General features: G+C 45.9%; 1 protein-coding gene across 3 annotated transcripts in view; it reads left to right on the top strand.

Moving 5' to 3' along the window:
- Positions 1 to 22,549, top strand: part of CCDC50 (coiled-coil domain containing 50) — a 45,054-nt gene that overhangs the window by 16,110 nt on the left and 6,395 nt on the right. Inside the window, exons 2-11 of one of the 3 annotated variants that reach the window (XM_075031637.1) lie at positions 1,628 to 1,690; positions 3,021 to 3,150; positions 8,004 to 8,094; positions 11,097 to 11,214; positions 14,864 to 15,568; positions 18,299 to 18,405; positions 18,978 to 19,022; positions 19,581 to 19,685; positions 20,639 to 20,718; positions 21,744 to 21,841. In XM_075031637.1, the coding sequence (XP_074887738.1) occupies positions 1,628 to 1,690; positions 3,021 to 3,150; positions 8,004 to 8,094; positions 11,097 to 11,214; positions 14,864 to 15,568; positions 18,299 to 18,405; positions 18,978 to 19,022; positions 19,581 to 19,685; positions 20,639 to 20,718; positions 21,744 to 21,841 (1,542 nt within the window). Of the gene's footprint in view, positions 1 to 672; positions 734 to 1,627; positions 1,691 to 3,020; positions 3,151 to 8,003; positions 8,095 to 11,096; positions 11,215 to 14,863; positions 15,569 to 18,298; positions 18,406 to 18,977; positions 19,023 to 19,580; positions 19,686 to 20,638; positions 20,719 to 21,743; positions 21,842 to 22,549 lie in introns of those variants that run through there. The other 2 variants (XM_075031636.1, XM_075031635.1) reach the window with 2 other exon arrangements.

The raw sequence follows: 22,549 nt of genomic DNA on the forward strand, positions 1-22,549 counted from the left end.
AAAGGATAAAGCGTTTATCTGACCTCTTAGCACACACAACTTGAAACTCTTCTAGATATTTTGTGAAGATACCTGGGTGCAGACAAACATCTGAGTGCTTCTCTAGCAGACCATGTGAGTCAATGCAAGAAGAGGGAAGGCTTGTGAGACTGTGGCTCAGGAAGATGCGGCTACCTGCTTGTTTCCTTGTATTTTCTACCCTTTGCAGCGATGGAAATGTTTTATCTTATCTGACTCTGAACCCTTCCATAAACAGGTTCCTCATAAATTCCCCTTGTAGTTTTGGTGTGTTCTGCGGGTTTGGGGGTTACTTTCACTTTCTCTTCTAGGCTGTCACTGTGCTCTGCTAAAGAGAAACCTTGGTCTTTTCCAGAGGTTTTGCCCGTGGAGCACAGCGGCAGCGGTTCATACCTCCTTCTGCAGCTTCGGAAGCACTTTGTATTCTCTGCTTTGTGCCGTATGTTTCAAATGGGAGATATCTGCCTTTCAGGTCCTGTTAAGCTGCTTAGCGTGTCACATTGAGGGGGAGAAACAAGCAACGGACCTCTCCAGTGTAAATTTTTCAGCGCCCCTGCCTTAAACTCCCCTCGAAGCAGACAGGAACCCAACGTTATGGCAGATGTGCAGAGTAGGGCCCCATCCTGCTGTCTGGGGGCGCAGGTCACAGTTTGTCCTTGGTTCGCCAAGAAGCTGATGCGTACCTGCCACCAAAAGGCTGAAGCAGATGCTGTGTGTATGTCCCTGTCCCAATATGTATGTGACTTGTGTTTTGCTGCCCCGCTGCCTATCATAGCAAGTTAAAAATAAACCCTGGTGTTTTTCTACAGTGTGGGTAGAGCATTCCTTTGAAAGTTCAAGTGCGAAAGTGATAGGCATTGGCAAAAATGCTGCTTTCAGACTGGTGCCAAAGGGAGCTTGTGCCCTTCCCGTTTAGCTTGTCTCTGGGTCATTTTAAGCCTCCTCTTAAGAGGCTGTGCTTATCGCTGCTAGTAATGCTGTGGTTGATCCTGTATCTGGGTTCTAGGTGCAAATCCAGCATCTGCACTTGAAAAAGTCAATGAAGCTTACAAGAGACAATTGTAAAATGATGCCTGAGCTGGTAGAAATGCCTTGCAGTGAGAGCCACGGAGCTCAGTCTGCTGAGCTCCGCAGAGGTGACAGTGTGTGTGTGTGACTTTGTGCGGAGAAAATACTATTCTCAGACCCTTTAACCTGGCAAAGAAAATCATAGTAAGCACAAACACTTGCCCTTGGTTTTAGCTGAACACAGTCAGCGTGGGCATTGGTATAAATGTGGGTAGAATACAGGGTTTTGTACACAAGGTCTGATCCAGTGGTGGCGTGGGCAATTCTGGTTGTAAACTAAAGACGTGTAAATGGAAGGGAGAGTGGAGAAGGCTTTTTATGCAAACAGGGACAAAGAAGCAAGCATGTGCAAAAATAGCCACAAGTGTAGGAGGGGGAAAAAAACACGAGTCCAGACCTTGGCTGGTAGAAAGTGTGTCAGAAGTCTGTGTGTGTATGCTCCCCTGACCCCCATAGCTCTTTTGTTGCTTTTTTTGGTTTTGGTTTTTGGGGTTTTTTTTGCTCCTGATGCTGATTCTCTTGGCTTTGTTTCCCTGTCCAGTGTGTCGAGACTTCGCTGTTCTGGAAGATCATACCTTGGCCCATAACTTGCAGGAGCAAGAGAGTAAGTAGCAATGATCTTTGGAACAAACTGAAACAAATTTGTCCCAACAGATACCTGGCTTTGGTTTTGCTAAGAAAAATCCTCCCTGCTTTTATTTTATTTTTATTCTTTTTAATGGAATACAGATTATTATTACTGTCTTCACTGTCCTGTAACACTACTCTGCATTCTGCCCCAGCTCACATTGTACCCTAGAGATAGTTGCATTTCGTGTTTCAATTTTGTGCTCTCCTTTAGAGTTGAATTTATGCTGTTTATGATAAAATTGCATGTAGGAGCGCATTTGAGGTTTTGTTGCTGTGCAAGTTTTTTAGAAATGACTAGCAATTTTTGAAGCTTCAAGTTTTATAGGCTGACCTGAGGTGCAACCAGAAGAGGTCTGTCATTTACTTATTTCAGAATCGCTAGTGCCTGCCTTTTGAAAGGAGGCTTCATTTTAAGACATTTTGAGGGAGGACAGCTGTGCACCACAAGGGTTTAAAAAAGAGGAAAAAAAAAGTAGAGCCAGAAACTTCGAAGTGACTGGTGATTATTTTTTTTCTTTTAATTTTTTTTAACATGTTTGTCTGTTACTTTGGGTATTTTTGCATTGCAGTTTCAGGTGTGTTGGCCTCTCTAATCTGCTTTGCTGGGTGCCAAGACCATTGGTATCTACCAGTACTAGGTGCTAATACCATTCCAGCTACTCTGCCAAGCATGCAACTTGTGCTGAAGTTGTGCCCTCGCAGCTGGAACCTGAGACCACTGAATTAAAGGTGGCTCAGCTGCAGCTCACGTTGCCATCTTTTCTTGCAGGCAGTATCCATGTATGGTAACGGACTTACTGTAGTACACAGTTGCTCTGTTGCTAAATATAAAGGTAGTGAGATTCTGGAACTGATATGTTGAGAGCGAGATGAGTTTCCTTCTCTAGAGGTTCTTGAGAACAAATTAGGGAAGCATCCATCAAAGTGGCTTAGGTTCAGCTCATCCTCACTGGCATCTGGTGGTCCCTTCCAGACCCACTTTATTCATCTAGGGTAATTTCCCATGGCCAGAAAATGAAATTCAAAGCCTGAAAAGCATTCCCCATAAACCTGGATGTGATCAAGATATGCAGATCTTGTTTTGGTAACAGTCAAACATATACAGTCCTCTTCAGTGCTGAAATGAGACAATCTCATGCTGCTAGCGTAATTTCAGTTCAGGACTTCCCCACCTTTAGAGATGTTTCCCTACCAAGAACTGTCTTCATTTCTGGCCTGGAATCTCCCTCCCACTTGTTTTTTCTTGTTCACACCCTGAAGTTCTGCAGGCTGATTTGGGGGCTCTTGTCTGTGTTTATTTCCAGTTGAGCATCACTTGGCAACAAATGTTCAGCGTAATCGTCTGGTACAACATGATTTGCAGGTGGCCAAGCAACTGCAAGAAGAGGAGGATCTGAAAGCACGTGCTCAAATCCAGAAACACCGAAAAGACTTGTGAGTTTGGGTTGGGGCTCTTGAAATATTAGTCCCATGTGGGTCAGAGCACTGAAATCAGCTGCTTTGATTTGAGTTGATTGACAGTACGTGGGATTCAGGTTGATAAGCCTTTTGCTTTTGTTTCCCTTTTCCTTTGGCTATCCATTGCAGTAAAAGTATTGATACTAGGCTCTGACGCAGAGTAATGAGGACAGGGTTGGAGTAGGTGGTCCTGGGCCCATCCTGGCTTAGATTCTGTTGCCTGACCATGGGAAGGAGCCTCCCTGTTCTGCTGCCTGTTGACAAAGTGGGGTAACTTGGCCACTTGCATTGACCTTGTCCCTGGCTAAAGCCTCAGAAAGAAGAAGAAGCCACACCACAGAAATACACAGTGTTACAGTGAATTCTCTGTGCTGTGGAAATTGCAGATATTCACGTGTTTGTATTGTACCGGATGAGTGCTTTTGAGGAGCTGGGCACAATGCTTTTTGGTGTACTGTTGCACTGAACAGCTCAAAGCCTCTGCTTGCGCTTGCAGGTACTCCAGTGTGAAGCGACCTGGGAAGAGGAGCTGCTGCCCCAGGGTCAATTGGTGGAGATGGGTGTTGGGGGACAGGCCTTTTCTTGCAGTCACTGACTTCTGCAGCAGCTGTGGGAGGCTATTTGAGTGATAACACTCCAGATCTAACGCTGTGGCCTATGATTTGGCTTTCTGTGTGCCATGGCTCTTAGACTGTGGAGCTGGTGTAGGAATATAACATGGCAGTGCTGGGCCATGTTATATTTCAAAAACATATATATAAACCAAAATGTACTTTCCAATGCAGAGTTGACACTGATGCTTTCATTTTTTGGTGGTGTGTTGTTTTTTGTTTGTTTGTTTTTGTTCCCCCCCTTTAGTCTCTTGCAATGTGTCAGATGTAACAAATGGGTTGCGTGACTGGGCTCACTCCCATCCCGATGAGGAGAGGCAGCAGGACGGGGCTCCCCCCAAATGCAGGGTCTGCAAGGCAGGAATACATCTGGGCAGCTGTGCTGCCTCCCGGCCTGTGTTGTGCTCTGTGATGCCACCCCCCAGGTACAGTTGGTGATGGATCACAGACCCCGGGTGGCTCATCTGGCAGAGACAGCCATGGAGTAGGAGAGCTCTGTATTGCAGATGTGTGAGATGCAGGACTGGCTTCAAAGGAGCTGCTCATAAAAGATTTGAAGCTGGGGCGTGACAAATCAGCCACTGTTTTCAATGTTCCCAGTGTACTCAGGCAGCACTGGGTGGATACATGTGTTATTGCTCAAGTCTGTGCTTTCTTTCAATAGTTTTGTCTTCATTACCAATTAGAGATGTGAGCATGTAAATGATAACATAAAAATTAATTTTGTATGGCAGAGAGGATTCCTTTTTGTTACTTGCTGGGAACTGCAAACAATTTTCTTGTCGTAGGACTCTGTAAAATGGGATTTACGAACTTTGTGAGCCAAGTTACAGGCAGAACTGATGCAAAGTGTTGTGTTAGCAGCAGTTCTGCTCCTGAGAGCATGAGCTCTTCTGCAAGAATGGTAAAAAAGTTGGAGGCATCCTTTTGTAATTGGATATTTTTCTTCCTTAATTCTTTGTACATTCCCACCGTCCCCTTGTGCAAGATCAGCGTGTTCTGGCAACAAAATGATCCTCGCTGCCGTTGCTTTCTGTACCATCTAGGACAGTTTGACACTGCAAGGTGATGGGAGGAGTAAAGGGGCAGAACTGGGTGGACTTTAGAAACAGGGAACATAAAAAAGCTCTTCACATTTATGGGCTTTCTTCTGTCTTTCAAATCCTAGATTCTCTCAGACAGACTTTGTGAAGATAAATGAGAGAATAGAAATAACTTTTCTTCTCCTTTTAAGAATTCGGGGCAGCATCAAACCTTATTTTCATGCTTCTTTAAAAGCATCTCTCACATCTAGCTGAGCAGCCTGCACACTGCCAAGCATACTAGCAAGGTTGCTAAAGTAACTGTTGGAAATACCGTGAAAATACGCTCTTTCCTCATTTTGCTCCCAGTGCTGTGATGGTTCTGTTACACTAATGTGAACAGTTCCTTTGAATGGTTCCCTTAAACCTTTTTTTTTTCCTCCTCCTCATCTGGCAACAATTAGTTTCTACAGCCAACATGAATGGGAGCTCTCCGATCACACTGACTTTTCGTCCGTCCCGTCCCCCCCCCCTTTTTTGCTAAACTGCTGTAGAGATTCCCTGACTCTCTTAACACTCCTGGCTGCCCAGGAATGGAGGACACATAGGTGTGATGTGCAGGGATGGTGACATTTATGTTGCTCTGGCTGATTTCTGGGGACTGATGGGCACTTGAACTCACACTAATGAAACTGAAGGACCAAAAGAGCTGTCAAAGTTCTTCAGCCTATTTTCTTATGCTCAGTCAAGTTGAAACACTACCTTATGTTGATAAACTAATCAAGTCTCAGTATTTAATTACCACTGAGCAATAAAACCCCGAATCTAATCCTCTGTTGCTGTTCAGTGCTTCTTAGAGATTGATACGGTGTATTCCAAGATGCGTGTCATCAGGAACAAGAAAATGCTTCTGCTTTTGCATTCTTTCTAGCGTTCTTTGCTGCAAATGGAGAGGCAATGACCTTGTTGCCTTGGCTTTGAAAGACGATTAGCTGTTTCTGTCTCTTGTTTGTCTGCAATAAGATGTATTTTAAGCATTTAGCAAGTCAGTTGGTGCTGATGAACTTGGCACCTTAGCTCTGTTCACAGGTGCCAGGGGAACTGGAGACGTGCAATGCCTTGATATGTCTGACCTTTCTAACTTACTTTCTACCTGGATTCGTGTCCTCTGAGTCTGGGGTCATAAGGGATCCACTATCTTAGGCCCACTGACAGCCTGCTCCCCAGGATTTGCATATTCAGCTATTGTTTTGCTGGGGACTGTGGTTCCCTGCTGGGTGCCAGGTTTGCCAAGGTCCCTTTTTACATGGCAGGTTCAAGAACTAGATTTGCTGCTGTGTGAGCTTGTGTGCCCTTGAACAGGTCTCTCCCTGGAGTCAAGTGAAACACACACAGGCACACACACACAGAATGCCAGGTTTTATTACCTGGATGAAAGAAACTGATGTCTGAAGATGTTTGACCTGTTGATAACTCCAGCCCTGCAAACACTGAAATTCATGAGTGCCTTCCAGGGTGTCTTTAGATGTGGGTCAGTTTATGGATATGCACAAGTGTTTGCGAGTGTGGTGGTCTGGGAATTGACTTGGGGTTCATATGTGCCTGGGGAAGGGGATATAAATAACATGCAGTACTCAATTGCAGGTCTGCTTCCAAGGAGCAGTTGCCAGAAATAAAGAAGCTTCTTTTCCCTCTTGCTGCATGTTCCTTTTCCTTCCAGAAAAGACAGATTAGTTGTTTCTGGTGGCGTTTGTCCTCTAAACCCTCTTCTTGGCACAGTGTCCTTCCTCCCACCCTAAGCCACATATCCACTCTTCCTGCTTCTCTCATTCTTCACTTTCTGTAAAAGCAGGCTCTGTGGTATTACTGACTGCTCCAGCCATGCCACTTCTGTCTGCTTTGCTACTGAAAGTCTACACTTACTATTTTAATTTCTTCCGCTCACATCCTAGACTTCCTTCCTGTCCCTTGCCTCCAAGTTTGCTAGGTCGCTTGTGCCCTGATCATTGCTCAAGTCTAAAGCTAGTTGTTGCAGCCCACATGGCCCAGCGTTGACATAGCTACTTCTCTTGAAATACTTGCTTGACTTCCATAACGTGTTCTTGGTAGTCCTCCCGTCATCCATCTGATCGTTGCCAGTGTATTCTTCAAAAGTTTGTTTTCTAATAAAGCAAGAACTGCCTGTTGCTGTTCCCATTCTTATCTCCTCCTATGCCTTGCCTTTCAGTAGTCTCCGTTGCAGAGATAGCTTAGATTGATTTTTCTGACCTCTTTAGACCTAGTCTTTGGCTCAATTTCAACAGTGCTGAAAGAGAGAGCTCTTTAATCTTTCTTCTCAAATCCCCCAGCCCTTTTCTGGGTTGCCCTAAGATACCCCTGGCCATCATTCCAGCCTGTTTGCTGGGCATCAGAGCCTGCAGCTGAGTATGGCACAATTCTTGCAGATGCTTTCTGTATGACATCCCTGCAATATGGCCTTCCCCGTCTAGCTGCACAGATGAAACTCTCATTCCGTGTCTGAATTACTCCGGTATCTCTTTTTCTGTCCCCAGTTACTGCAATATTGTGTTGCTCCTGCACCCGCAATGGACGATTGCTCCCTCGCCCCTTGTTTTGACGCACATTTACTCTCTTGCCTCTTGGCACCGGTTCTGCTTTTGTGTCTCGTCCCACCTCAGTGGCATTTCTTATTCATTACTGAACTGCCACCTCCAGCCTCTGCTTGGCCTATGTACTGCATTTTGCTATCAGCTTTTCTGCACTTTCTCCTTCTTGGCTTTCAGGTGGAAACCACTTCCCAGAAATGTCTGCGTTAACCTGACCCCTAAACCCCTCCTTTGGCACCACGTGTACAAAAAATCAGCAGGATTAGAGTGTTTGCAGAGACTCTTATGGGCTGCCTTGGCCTGCCCTATCCTATGGTACCTACCTCCTTTCTTAGCTAACTGCCTATAAATCTGTTTTGTCTTGCTTTATGCTCTGATTGTGAATGTTTTGGGACCTATTTTCTAAATTTGGCCAGCAGTAAGTACAGGGAGTCCTGGTCCCTGGTGAGATTTCATAGGCTCTGCACTAATACTGAGTAATAATTCTTCTGTGTAAATCAGATGGTTCTTTAGCTCTTTTATCCCTTTCTCCAGGCTGATTGATGCCTGTGACTTTAGCTGCCTATAATCCTTGTCTCCTTGCCTTCTAGAGAACGACAGGACTGTGAAATCGCTCAGGAAATCCAAGTGAAGCTGGTATTTGAAGCGGAGCAGCGCCGCAGGCAAGAGGAAAAAGACGAGGTAACCTTTAAAGTTACAGGCACGGCAGGGCTATTTGTAGCAGCCCTTTCAGTGCAGGAATTTCTCTGTCATTAGCCACAGGAGTTGGCTTGCATGGTGTCAGTCCTGGTCCTTGCAGATCTCGATATGCAGAGAGATTTCAGGGAGTCCTGTTACAGGAATAAGTTACAGTCATAGTCCTCATGCTCAAGGGTCACAAGGGTTGTTGATGCCAGTGGCTTTGCTAATGAAGAGGGCAAGTAATAGATGGGTCTTGTTGAGGTGTTCATTGCCCTGGTGTAGGAAAGTTTAATTGCTTACACAGTTTGAGGTCCGCTTGCTTTCTCAAATGCAAGAAGACAGGTACAACTTTTGGGAGAGTCCTGGCTCATGATTTCTTGGCCTTAGGTGCAAAGACTTCAGCAGGACCCTCAGCCCAGCCATCCATGTCTGGCTTCTCCATTATCTTCCTTCATTTTCAATTTAGTCTTTCACAGCCTGAACACTCTGTTCTTGCTAGCAGATTCCTTCTGCAATTTCAGAATATTGCTCTGCTGCTGTTGCTTGAGAGTGGGCAGTATGGCTTGCCCATGGTATTCAAAGGATCACTTTATTGTGTCAGCCTGTGAGACTGGATATTCAAGAAAGCCACAGAGTGGAGGAGCACCTGGGTGAGCCTGGAGCGTGGCCCCATTTTCCTGAGAAGTCTGAGTAAGGTTAAGATGCTCAAGATGTACCTGGTGGCATTTTCTCTGTAGGAGGAGCTTGAACACAAGGCTGTGTTTCCTGGAACAGACTGAAATAAGAATCTGTCCTTACCTGAAGATGCACCAGTTTGCTTGTGCAAGACCTCATTTCTTTCTTACACCATTAAGTCCGAGCAAGTACTGAAAGGCTGCCCAGGCAGGTGTGGAAGGGCTTCCAAAAGTAGCTTGTGGCAACGAGGTGGGAGGGTAGGAGGAACACTCTGGCTAAAGGATTTGTGCTATAAATGTGACCATCTGTCTCATTTTTATCGGGAAGGCGAAGGGGATGCAATACTACTCATGTTGGCTGTGGGAATTGCACCTTTCCTTCCTGTTCTACGTAGAGAGTTGCTGGGATGTCAGCAGTCTGACAACAGGTCCCTGCAATCTGTCAAACCAGCGTGCTGACCATCTTGTGCTGTTGGGAGCAATCTTCAAATGAATGTGACTCAAAGCCATGAGGAGAATGTCGTAAACATTCTTTCTCTTCCTGCTGGTACATGGGAAGTTTCCAAGGGTGGCTGAATAGCTCGAGTTAGGCTGCAGCTGGGTACCAGGGTCTGGCACTACTGCCTGTCCTTGCAACAGGACTTCTGGAGAGCTTGAATTGATCCTGCTTTCCTTCCAGGGTGCCCCCTAGCATTATTTCTTTTGGGTGGGCTCCTGTGCTGAGGCAGAGCCTGAGCAATGCGAGTGAGGCTGTGCAGTGCCCCAGCGGGTTGTCAGCTGGCAGAGGGACAAACATCAGAGCCCCTGCTGTAACCCTCGGCACAGCATCTATGCACGTACCCCGTAGGATATGCTGTATTAATGCTGGTCCTGGCCACATGCCGAGCCAGCCTTGTATTTGTCACACATGAGGGTGTGGTAGCTGCCCAGCGTATGTGATAGTTCTCTGGTATCAGCAGTGGCTAGATGTTTTATGCCAGTGCTCTGCGTGAGGCAGATCCAGTGTGGAGTGCAGGGTTTTTAAATGAAGCGCTAAGCCTACCTGCTTACAAGTCCAGTTTGTAAGAAATGGTTTGTGTGGATTTGCAAGTCCTGAGCTGTCTCAGTCCTGGAGATAATGTGCTTAAGCCCATATATTTATAGACTTACTGTGCTTGCTAGAAGAGGTTAACCTTGTCAGGGGAAGGAATTAATTTTATTTTTTTTTTTTTTTTTTGGTGAAGAGCCTGTGGCATCCCCAGGTCCTCCACAGAGCTGGCTACTGAGCAGATCTGATCTGAATCCTGAAATAATCGTTTGTACTTGAACACCCATCCAAGGTCCTCCAGTGCTGGCTTTGCTCTGGAGGGTATTGGCTCTCAGTTTGCATTTCAGTGATGCCTTTCCTGCCTGCAGCGTACACTTTACACACACAGCTCTGTAAAGGTCCTGAGGATTAGGGAGGCTTAAATGAATAGCATCCAAAGGGCTAGCATGCCCTGCTGGTATCTTCCAGCTTCTCTTCTAGCTTCAGACTAGCTCCTCTGACTCGCAAGCTTCTGGGCCCCAAATGAGCAAGCCCCAGGGAGCTGTTTGCTGTTGCTAGGCCTTGTTGATCCATTAGTCATCTCGAAGGAAAACCAATTAGGAAAATGGAGTGCTATTCTCTTTGATGGCATATCTACCAAAACTGCGACAGAAGATAAACAGCTGCAGTCCCCGCAGCGCTCCTGCCTTGTGCCTAGTACTCTTTTCCTAATGTCCCTTTCGATTTTCTTTTCCTTCAGCCTCTGTCTGTCAAATTGATGCATTTCCCTGCCTGGCATCTTGCAGTCCCTGTAAATTACACCTAGTTCGAAGTGAGTTCATGACTTGCTCTGGGAACTCCTTCCATTCAGAAGTGCCTTCAGCTGGAGACAAGTCTTTTTGCCTGTTTTTCTTTCCCTGGTGGAGTCCGGGGTGAGGTCCAGCCTACCTGTGTGACTTCCAAATCCTTGCTGAAAGCCTGAGGTTGCACACGCAGCCCCTTCTGCCATGCTTTGGCCGTAAGGGCTTTGCAGGCCTGTGTGCAGGTGGAACAGGAACCTGCGAGTCTGCTGTGGGGCTGGAAGCTTAGCTGTGGGCCTGGGTGAGGTTGGATACTGGTTGCTGAGGTGGTGCCTTCCATCAACCACTAATTTGGAAGCCCTGTCCAGCCCAGGGGTTGAGTTTGAGAGTAACCCTGTTGTTGCCATGTCTGAAAAATTAAACTATCGGATTTTTACAATGGAATAAAGAATTTGAATAAAAGAATCTGGAGATATTTTTTTAAGGGGGAAAGGTAATGTCTGCTTTCTTGCATCTCTTCAGGACATTGCCCGTCTCCTACAACAGAAAGAACTGCAGGAAGAAAAAAAGCGCAAGAAGCACTACCCAGAATCCCAGGGACACACAGTCTATGAAGATAGCTATTATGCAGAAAATGGAGGTATGTTTCTGCCAGATAAAGGATCAAGATCATGGCAGTATAAGTGAACCAGGTGATCTGGCAACTGCATTTAGGAGATTTCCCTTATCCTACATTCCTGCATTTGGCACTGTAGCATTGCATCATTTTCCAGGGTCAGGATCAGACTTCATTCTAGAATCAGGAAATATTAAAAAAAAAAAAAGTGGAGAAGACAATTTTGTAACTTTTCATGTCTTAGAATATGGCCTAAAGGACAGGGATAGGGTGTGTGGTGCGTGAATGTGCAAGCACACCCATGCATGCATGTTTTAAAAGGGCTTGTGGAAAAAGACAGTAGCTGATGGTACTGATAAGACAGTTACTTCTGCGTAACACCACAAGTGTGCGGGGGAGAAATGCAGACGCAATTCCACGCTTGCATTTGAAGAGTAACAGTTCTGTGTGTTCATCTGCAATGCTCGTACGGCTACGTGCATAAAGGAATAAATGCTGCGTGGAACAGCCTTTCAAAAATAACTCCTTGCAGGTATGTATCTAAGCATTAAAATTAGCACAACCGCTTTGAATGACTTACTGAATAACAAGGTCATCTCCGCAGAATGTCTCTGCTGTGATTATCATCTGGGACTGTATGTTGTGGAAAAGATACGACCCACAGCGCTGTACTGCTTTTGCTTGTTCAGCTTTTATGATTGAATACAGACCTTCTTTAAATTGGGAGGAGAGAATCAGGGTGTGTTTAATTATGGAGCAATATGGGGATGGCTTTGCTGTGCACTGGTGGTGGTTCTTGTGTTCTTTCTTCCAAATAAAAATGTGGTGGGGAGACACAGGCTCCTTTTGTTTAACAGATTATGAAGATGAAGATCAAACCTCTTATTTCTCATTTTAACATCAATGACATTGGTGGTCTTAAATGTCTTTTATTTGAACTTATACAAAGTATTTTAGTTGGGAAGGAAGTTCAAGAATGGCCAAGAAAACACAAAGCACAAAACAGTAACCAAGTGGAAACTTCATGACCGCGAGTCTTGCTGTGTGTACAGAGCTGGGAACGACTTTGATCTTGGACTGTTACGGCCAACCCACACTTCAGTTTTTCGGAATTAAATGGGACAAGTCCCTGAAAAAATACAAATAGGTAATAGTGTTGCCATGCAGAGATTGTACGACAGGATGGATTTTTATGACAGAAATCAGCTGACAAAAGCATGTGACTCTCTGAACTGAGACTGTGGTGTGGATTTGGAGAGCAGGATATCTTGTGGGTCTAATTTTTCTTCCTGCAATTATGTGTAGTCTCGGAGGTAAGGTAGAAGGTGTTTTGCCTGACTGTTCATAGTAGTGCTGCTCTTGGTTCATGCTCCTTAAAAACTAGGAAGGACTGGAGCAGATTTTGATGCCTGGATCATGTAGTCCGTTGATCTGGAAGCTCTTAAATACCTGGGCACCATTTCATGAGGCTTCAGCATCCTCACTTTGTTTTGTCCTCATTACTTGTGAACTTCAACAACAACAACAAAAAAAGCACCCTTGTTTGGGTTTTAGTTTGTCTTGAGACTGAATAAAAATTTATACACATCCAGGAGGAATGTGGATTAGGGCTATTGCTCCAAAGCAATCTGAGCTCTTAAAAAGTGGAAAAATAAACATGAAAAAAAAAAGGCAAGAGTTTCTCCCAGAAGTGTCTGTGCCATGAAAAACATTTCTGTATTCGCTCAGTCACTCGCTGCTTGAGCGAGTAACACCAGGACCTAAAGAGTGTTTATATGGCCCCTGTGGAAGGCGCTGCAGGAACCAGCACCTGCTGAGGAGTTAATCACCCTGAGATACCCCAAAAGCAAATCTCCTTGGGCTGTCTGGCATCGTTGCGTTACCTGCAGCAATCCTTTCCCAGCATGGCCACGCTTTGCTCTTTCATGATCTCCTGCTCTCTGCTGGTGTATTTATTGAACTTTCCTTAATGACAAAATTGAATTAATTCTTAGACCCTTGTTAGTATTGTTCAAAAACTGATTCTTGCTTTCAGGCTCTGGTCTGTGTTGTTCAGTAAGTCACTTAGATTGCTTTATTGGATATTTGTTTTCTGTAAATCATGTGAATGATCTAAAACTAAGCAGAAAAACCAACCAGTTAACAGGAACTGCTGCGGTTACTCTGAGTTCTTGGATTTTTAAAAATATACCTCTTCTGGATAAAAGTCACACAGATTTGTTTTCAAGGTGGATTTTCTGTAGGCTGTATTTTTGCTGGCTCTGAAAAAGTTTTTTCTGAATAGAATGACTTGAAGGGAACATTCAGTTTTGGTGTGTGGTTTGCTGGTTTTTTATTTTTTCTCCCTGAAATCTAGGTGATTGTAAGGAAAGCAGAACTATTTATTAAAACAGAATGCAGTTCATGTGCAGTGAAATCTATTTTAAATATTTTTAGATACTATAAAAAAACCTCTCAGCAGTGGAGAAGGAAAGTCTTATTCTGCTGGGTTTTGGGTTGTTTTTTTGGGGGGCGTGTAGTGTGTAGTTCTCTTTCAAATCAACCTCTGCTTCAAGGCAATCTTTTTTTTTCTTCAGAAGTACACCTTCATTCTGAAAAAGCTGCTGTAGAGAGATAATAGTTCACTCAGTGCAATGATTTTTCTTAGCAAATAGGTTGATTGGAAAATAAATTGATCAGCAGATTGTATACAGGCAGACTGTTGCAGCCTCGTAGCTGTGTCAGGTTTATTACTGAAACTAAAAGCAAAGAAAATTTCCACCTGCTTTCTGGAAATCACGGAGGAAACAACCTTGCCAAGCTGCCGAGTAAGCGGCTTTTCCAGCTACATTGCTGAGGTCAGGAGCCTGGGTTTTGTGAAGTTTTATCCTGCCCTTAAATTTCCGTAGCCCTCTCTGCAGTCAGAACCTAAACTTTTATTTAGGCAATGAATAAGTGTGGGCCCTGAAACTTGTGGGTCTAGAAGAGATTATGTGACAGTCTGTGGTGGAAGACATTTGGATGCTGCAGCTATCAATCATCTTGTTCTTGCTTTAAAAAAAAAATAAATCCCATCCCACTTGTCTCTTTCTCTTCTGCTTTATGTGGGTTTTCCCCCTGTTTTTTTCTGATGAAAAACTTTGTGCCTGAAGCCAGGGCAAGGCACTGGTGCTCCTAAACCAGGATCCAACTTGACCCTCTGCTTGGCCCCTCCTGGCTTTACGCTCCCCCCGGCCCCACCTTGCCTCCCAGCCTCTCCTGTACCTTGTGCCTTCCATTGCAAGCCTCTCTGGTGGGTTCAGTATCCTGCTGCAGTGACGTGTCACCGGGCGATGAGCTGCTCTGCTGGCTGTTTTTTCAGCCCCAATGGCATCATTAAAAGTCCTTCATCTCCATAGTTGCTTGTCCTTGTCTTAGGAGGTGCTTGGACACGCTTTTGGGCTGGACCTGTGCTTTTCGCTCCAACCCCATTGCCTCCCGTGGTGCCCTGCTGCTAACCAGGCTGCCCTTTCACTCTGTCCCCCCCATTATATCCCTGTTATTCTTCTTTCTGACCCCGTCGTGCTTTGCCTGCATTTCCAGCTTCTCCTTGCATCAAGCTCCCTCACCCTCGTGCAGCGACTCTGGCCTTGCCAAACCACCATTAACACCCCCCCCCCCCACTAACCTCGTTGTTTGTCCCCCTGTTGCTCAGAGCACCCCCGGGGTGACCCCCGAGAGCAGGGTTCTGAGCCTCGCAGGGCACACGGCGGTGACAGGCACACGCGCCGGCGGAGAGACCACCGAGAAGCCCCCTTGCCTTTGTCCCGCGGCGCCCCCGAACACGGGCGTTCCACCTCGGAGGATCGTCGGAGCTCTCCTCGGCCAAGCGAGGCTGGCGACGGCTGTCAGCAGGAGTGGAAATCGGCCAGCCGGGGAAGGTCCGGGAGACATCCCAGCCTAGACCTGGAAAGAGAGGCCGAGCGCGGTGCCTGCGACTGCAGCAATAGCTGGGAGCTGCGGGAGAGGAGAGCGGCTGGCAGGGAGAAGGCTTGGAGACCTCTCAGTCTTGACCTGGAGTCAGAGCGTGGGCTCACAGAGGAGGCATGGCGCAGCAGAAAGCCGACGAGGCAAGATAGAGAAAAGCACTTTCCTCTTCTTCAGATGGAACTGGAGGCTGAGCAGGAGACCTGGCGTCAGGGCGGCAGCCAGCTGGTGCGCCCTCAAAAACACAAATCTCGTCATCAGGGCCGCTCGTCGCACAGGGTGGTGCATGACGAGCAGCTCCGTGATGCTGAATCTAGAGATGATTGTAGGAGGGGTGAGGAGAGAGACTGCAAAAGGGCAGGACACAGGAGACGTTCCCCCTCTCCCCACAGTGTGACCCAGGGGAAGGTTGGAGACTGCCAGCGAGACTCAGGTAACCAAGTGATGGGGAAGGTGTTACATACGTGTGGGGATGGACCTTTGCACGCCCCATCCTGGTGTCTAAAATACATGTTGTTTCCTTTGAAGATGGTTATCTCCAATATCTACCTGCAGTGTGTACACAGTGAATCCTGCCTAGGTTTCTCCCTTATTTAGTGAGATTCTTCTTATGCGTTGATGTTCTTCCTCTGTTTATTTCCCGACATGTTCCGTGGCATCAGAGAGGATGAGTAAGAAGGTATTGTTGGAAATGGTGCCCTTAGTATCCTGTGTTTGAGAAAAAAACAACAGCGCTAAAAAAAACCCAAAACAACCAGCCAACAACCAGCTTTTGTTTTTGTGATATGTATTGTCCTGTGGTCTCCTTGCACAGCAGGAAAAAAAAAAAAATCCACCCCAAATGTTACAATTACACTCTTATTCTGTTGATTTGGGATGCAGGGCTGTACATGAGGACAGTTTGCTTAAGTACTAACAAGCCAGCAATTTCATTCACTTCTTATTGAAAACCCTCCTGGCAACATAATCAGTTCACTTTGGGCAAAGTTCAGTAGTGGCACTATGTGTCCGACTGGGCCGTATTTGTAAGATGGGGTTCTTGTCAAATTCTGTATAAGTGGATTTTTCTGGGAAATGCGTATCTGTGTAGTACTTGTTGTTCAATAATACTTGGGAACCAGTGGGCTTTAAAGATCCAGATCCATCTTTCTGCTTTTAAAACTACAGTGGGGGTGGGGGTGACCTGTCTCTTAGTGAAAGCAGGAGTTTAGAGACTTGGAGCTGTGTCTGTCACAGCGTGGGAAACTTGTGCTTTAAGCCGTCTAACTGGTCTTCACATGGATAAGGTGGGGCTGATAATGTGTGTCTAACTCTGGAGATGCTGAGAGAGTTATTCTTTGTCTTCATCATGCAAACATTTTCTTTGGGGAAGTGGAAGGTGTTAATCAGGTCTTTATATATAATTAGTAGGTCGTGATTTGGCCTGATACAATGTGGATCCTAGTGACTCAGTATCCCATCATCTTGAGTCAAAATAGCCAGAAGCTCACATCCTTTTCCTGTGGGCTATGGTCATGGTGGGCTCTGTGCTCCCCTGAGTGTGGGTAGAAGTGATGTGGAAGTAATGTTTATTGTTGTCTTCTGAGCAAATGAAGCCTGGCACCGATCAGTGTGTGAAGAAAGCTCAGTTTCGGGCTGGCCAGCAAACAATTCCTGGAAACTTACTTTTATTCTTTGTAGAGGTAGTGCTGTACTGGACCCTGTCAGCCATGCTGTTGTTCATTCCAGCATGGTAAAACTGTGTTTACCTTGACCTTGGAAGCATTCTGAATAATTTAACTCTGACCAAGCTGGTGCTTTTTGCCAGGGTTTTGGTGGTGGCCAGAGATTGCAGCTCTTCACAACTTGGATTGATCAAAGTGTGCTGAGAAAGGCCAGGTCATACGCTTAACCATAATGTGCCAGAGCTGAAGTTTTCTTCTTATGCTAAGATGGCTTGTAAGAGGGTTGTTAATTGCTTAAGGTCATTGATCAGTTGATTCAAACAAAACAAAAAAAGCAGAAAACCCTCCATGGCTCTTTTAATACCTGTAGAAGAGGTGGTTTCCTATTCCGCGGCTTTATTCTGGGTTGATGCATGAGGTATCTGGCCCTCTGCAGTTTGAAGTCTTCACGATGCTTGGTGGAGTACGATGGTAGTTTGTTGGTAGATGCACAGAAAATTTTTCAAGGTCAGCTGCTTACTTCATGTTTTTTCCCTTGGTCTTACGAGATGGGAAGGAAACTGGTAGGTGGCCCAGTAACATGTAACAGGCATTTATAATAAATGTGTAAATGGTGTAGCTGGAGGCATGAAAGTTTTGAGTGAAACTTTCTGGGTTTGAGGTGGAAGAGAGACATCTGGAGTGTTTGTATACTTCGGACATAAAGCAGAAGGCGCATTTACATGTCTGAGATGTCTGAACAATACAGTTCAGACTGCAGATGGAAGGAGAAGGCATTTGTTGTATGTGAGTGAAGTCATGCATTTTGTAATAGGGATACAATGAGACTCCTTTGATGGCCTGGTGCAAATAGTCTGGAGAGACTCTCAAAATGCAGCATTTTAAATTACTTGGAGATGGTTTAACTTTAAAATAAACAAACAAATAAAACTCTGTAGTCAAAGCAAGAGCTGAACCTTGTATGAACTTCGAAAATGTTTACTTGGCTGTTTTCTCACTGTGAATTGTAAAATTCTTGGATCAGCCCAAGGAAGAAATTGTCTGAAACCTCATGTGAGGTAACTTTTGCAGCCCGTGCTGCTCCAGCAGTGTGTTCACAGACTCTGCTGTGCTCATAACAGATGTTGGGCTGCTCTCTGCTGCCCAGTTTTGCCAGTGTATCTGTATCAATGCAGAGTATGAAAAATGATTCCTTTGCTAGCATCGCTGTGTCAGCAAAGACAGCTTCAAGGGACATGGTCTCTTCTGCCATGTGGTTGCATTTGTCATATAAGTCGTGGTGTATCAGATATTTCTATATGCATAGAGAAACCTTCCTAAGGTGTGTGCTGTGCCTCAGCTAAAGGTACTCTCAAACCAGCTGTCTGGCAGGTATGCTGTTGTGGTCTCTGGTGCCCTTGAGTGGGGCTTTTGCAGGTGGGTGAGGAGATGGTGGGGATTTCCTTACCAAAGCATTTGGAAAATGGTCGAGTTGATTGTTTTCTCTCACAATTCTGTAGGCACTAAGTTGAGGGGGGCGCAGCAAGCCATGTATGATACACCCCAAAGGGAACAGGAGTTGTCTGATGCAGAGATTGCTCGGAAGCTGCAGGAGGAAGAGCTCCTGGTAAGTAGAGAGGATGCATTAGTCAACTCAAAGGAACTAAGGTAGCCAGTGATGACAACTTGAATCTGTAAACCTTTTATATATGATAGTGACTTTAAGACCTAAGGTCTCACTACTGCGCATTCTGGTAATTACCTTTGTCTCCCATACACACACATATGGAGCGACAGCTTGTATCCAGCCAGTAGAGCCCTATTTTCTGAAGTAAACACCTAAAAATTAAATGACTGAGTGATATTAAATGAACATTTCCAGACAGGTAAAGATGGCCTGTAGTCAGTGTGGTCAGCCCAGAAGTGAGAGAGGCCAGTGCCCATCTTTGAGAGAGAGGGCAGCAGGGTGGACCATGTGTTGTGGTGTGGCCTGGCAGATAGAAAACTCATCTGAAAAGCTGAAATGACAGTTTGGTGTTGGGTTGTGGGGCAAGTATTGAGTATTGAGTGTATTTGTATGGGCTCCTACTTGCTCTGCCCAGTAGGTTAATGGGTATGAATAATTTGAATAGTTCAGAGGTGTTACTCTTTTGTCTCTGCTTTTTCCTACCGTTTCTTTTTTTTTTTTTCTGCCCCCAGGCTAACGAGGCAGATCAGAAGGCAGCTCAAGTAGCCCAAGATGAAGTGAGCAAGAAGTCAAATGTTTGCGGCATTCCTTTACTCCTGGAAACTGCTAAACCCCGCTTGTCCCCTCTGACCCTCTAGTTTGTTTCCCTCCTTGGAGAGGAAGCTCAGGGCTCCAGTGACATTCGCTCCTAGCTGGTTTTCATGTATATGCTCACGCTGGCCAAGCAGGGCGTTGTGCTGCCTGTTGTGACCATGGCAGAGGAAGGAAGTTTGTGGCTGTGCAAGAGCATCTCTTGTAACTGAGCCCCAAGGAGAGACTACCAGAGATGCTGCAAGATAACACCCCACTGCCCCCCCCCCCCCCCCCGCCCGCCCGAAAAGAAAAGGAATAAAGGGCAGAAAGGCTCTGCAAACACAGTTCTGGCAAATCAGGGATCCACTGGGCATGCTGCATGTAGTCAGTCTTAATTCTGCTCCGTTACTTGATTTCTGATCACAGATGGGTGAAATCCTGGCTTTGCACCCTTCCCATTCAGCAGCTGTTGATAGGAAAGACACTCAAACCTACAAGAGCAGTAAAACCATCTGACTTACTCTTGGTATTTTCCCTTCTAGGAGATTGCTCGACTCTTGATGGCTGAGGAGAAAAAGGCTTTCAAGAAAGAGAAGGAGAGAGAAAAGTCTTCCTTTGAAAAGAGGAGGCATGATCAAGACTGGAAGGTATGTCAAGCTTCAGGAGATGCCACAAATGAAGTGCTGTAATGTCGTTCCCATTTCCAGAGGGCGGTGATGGTGTGTGGTGGGGGCAAAAGGAATGAAGTAGACTCTTGCATCCAAAGGGTCTTGCTGCCTGTTATTTAGCTGCTTCCAAAGCCTTTTGGAGCCACCTCCTTAGTTAGATGCTCTTTGGCTTCAGCCTCAGGCAAGGTAAGCCTTGGGCTGTGCCCTTGGGCGTTGGTGCTGGATGTCACAGTACCTTGTGGCCTCCCTCAAGCACTGTCGGTCCTCCTGGTGCAGGACCTTGCCTCTGCTGAAATCCTGACTATAGCAATAAAAGCAGTAGTTGGTTATGTTTGTGTACCGCAGGTACAAGGACAAGGCAGCTGCTCCAGTTGTCACTCTGCTTCATAATAAAATTGGCTCTATAATGAAAGTATTGAGTGTCTCAAGCCTAGGTTTTTGTATGAGTAATACTACAGAGGTTTAGTTAGCTGATGTGGAAGGTGATAGGAAACAGATTTCATGGTCTGCACTGGTAAGGTGCTAAAGGGGGTGTTGTGTTAATCTTGGGGCCAGTTGGAGGTAGCTCTGATGTTTTCAGCCTCCTCACTGTGTGTGAGTGGTTGCAGGAGCACAGCTGCGTGCAGCTGATCCCTTGTGCTTAGCCCAGCCATGTGCACAGTCATTACACACTGACTGCGTTTGACCCCAGCTTTGGGACAGGTCCCTCAGCGGTGTCTCATATTTAGAGCAAAAATTGAGTTTGGCTCAGCAAGGCTGAGTTTCATTTACTGGAAACTAGTCCTGATACTGCCGTTTGCACGTGTTTGGCTGTAGTTAGTTGTATGTATAAACTGAGCACGAAAGGAGTGCATGGAGCTGTGGCGGCCTCAGTGCACTGGCTGGTGCCTTGCAAGGCACACAGATGAGCTGCTTTCCTTTCTTCCCATCAGCAAGATGCAAGCGAGTCCACACGCTCAAGATCAACAGAAGGGCCTGAAACTCAGCGACACAAAGGCAACAGGTCTTCAAGGTAAGCTTGAACTGGCTGGTGAAAATGGGGAAATGCAGTCAGAAAGCTGCTCAGAAGCTGAGTTCTAGGGAGGAGTTGTGGGGCGACCAGCCTCCCCTACCCACAAGGGGCTTGGTAGAGAGCAGAAGTTTTAGCACTGAAAAGAGATGGGGGGCACAGAGCTCATGAGGTGTTCAGTGACACGCGTCACTTGCTGTGCTCGTGTCATTTGTCCCTATTGGTCTCCCTGCCTGGCACTGACAGAGATTGATGAGCTTGTGCAGTGACATTTGTTAAATGGCAGAGAAACATTGAGAGGGTTAAAGAGCTTCTGGGGACGTGAAACCAAATGGCATCCCTGGGCAGGAAGAAGTAATCACGATGCATTTGCACAGCTCCTGCCTTGGGTCCCTGCTCCCCAGTTAAGCCCTCTACACTGTTCCCGCTGCTGTGTATGGACACCCCACTGCGAGCAAGTATGTTGTGTTTTGGGGTACCTCATCCCAGGGCTGATGGGAACGTGCTGTAGCCCTTCTGAATCACTCGGTACCCTGGCCTGGTGCTCCTGATGAGAGACTGAACCCTGGAAGTGACCCTGGTGGCTTTGATTTCCAACCCTGATACAAGCCTAGAAATTCTTGTTGAATTGCAAAAGAAACAACAAACAAGGTGTGCAGGTGGAGACTGAGAGAGATCTTGCTAAAATACTCTGGGGTTAAAACTGAGCAAGCATTAAACACTTCGAAATGTTGCGCTTTCCTTTTGAGAGAGGTTTGCATCAAACTTCTTAACAGAAATTCTTTGTTGCCTGACAACTTGAAACCATTATTAATTGACAGCAGTCCATGAGAAGTGTAGTGAATACTGCGCATTTCTCACCACAGAAACAGTAGCGGGCTGTCTGCTGGTGGAAAGTCTGGGCCAGACACAGTTTGCATCAAACTGACAGGGACAGACCAGGTAGCTGAGATACTGCTTTTGCCATGCTGTTCTGCTTTTCAGGTTTTCTCCCAACGCTTTTTTTTTTCCTGCCCCCCTGTTGGCAGGTCACAGCCTCTCCTTGACGACTTTGAACATGCTCGATATTACACAAGCCAGCCCAGCCCCTTGCGCCACGTCCCCAAACCTGAGCACTCTCCTAAAGGTAGGATCAAGCCTATGGTTGCCCAGTGCTCGGGTTATTGTGGGCTGTTTTCCTCAAATAACCAGCCTGAAGGACAGGATGTTTCAAAGGAGGATGCTAATAGAGAGAAGGAGTGGATATTAATTGCCCCAGCAGGCAGGTGATGCTAGTCAAGTGTTTGAGTTGTACTTGCTGAGCACGTTGCAGGCTGGGAGACTAAAAAGCAGAATTTGTTTGCCTTGAGTTTGTCAAACTGCTCTCTTCTTGTCCTCCGTGATCTCTTAATGATGAATGACTATAAATCCAGGCAGCAAATGAAGGAGAAATAACACAAAGACAATGACATGATGGATTTTAGGTGACTCACTAGTATCAAACAATCCAATACAAGACAAAACCTTGCAGTATCACCTGTCTGGTGGGTGAATGGGATGATCAGACAGAAGCTTGTCCTGAGAACAGGCTTGTTTTGTTCCTATAGCATTTCAGCATTGCTTTGTTGGCTTGTTTCCTGAATTCACTTGGCACAAGAGCAGTGTGGTTAGGGTCGCCCCCCCAGTTTTTTAAATCTGAATGCCAATTGGCTATATTATCTGTAGAGTCTCTGGGGGAGGAAGGGGAAAGCCAGAGTTTGACTCAATTGCTCAAATTTCTTCCAGCTCCACTGATTGTGACTTAAATGTGGACAGTTTACTTCCCAAAATTTAAAGTTGGGAAACTCTTGCATTC

Source organism: Buteo buteo, chromosome 7 (genome assembly GCF_964188355.1).
Source record: "Buteo buteo chromosome 7, bButBut1.hap1.1, whole genome shotgun sequence".
NCBI classification, from domain to species: domain Eukaryota; kingdom Metazoa; phylum Chordata; class Aves; order Accipitriformes; family Accipitridae; genus Buteo; species Buteo buteo.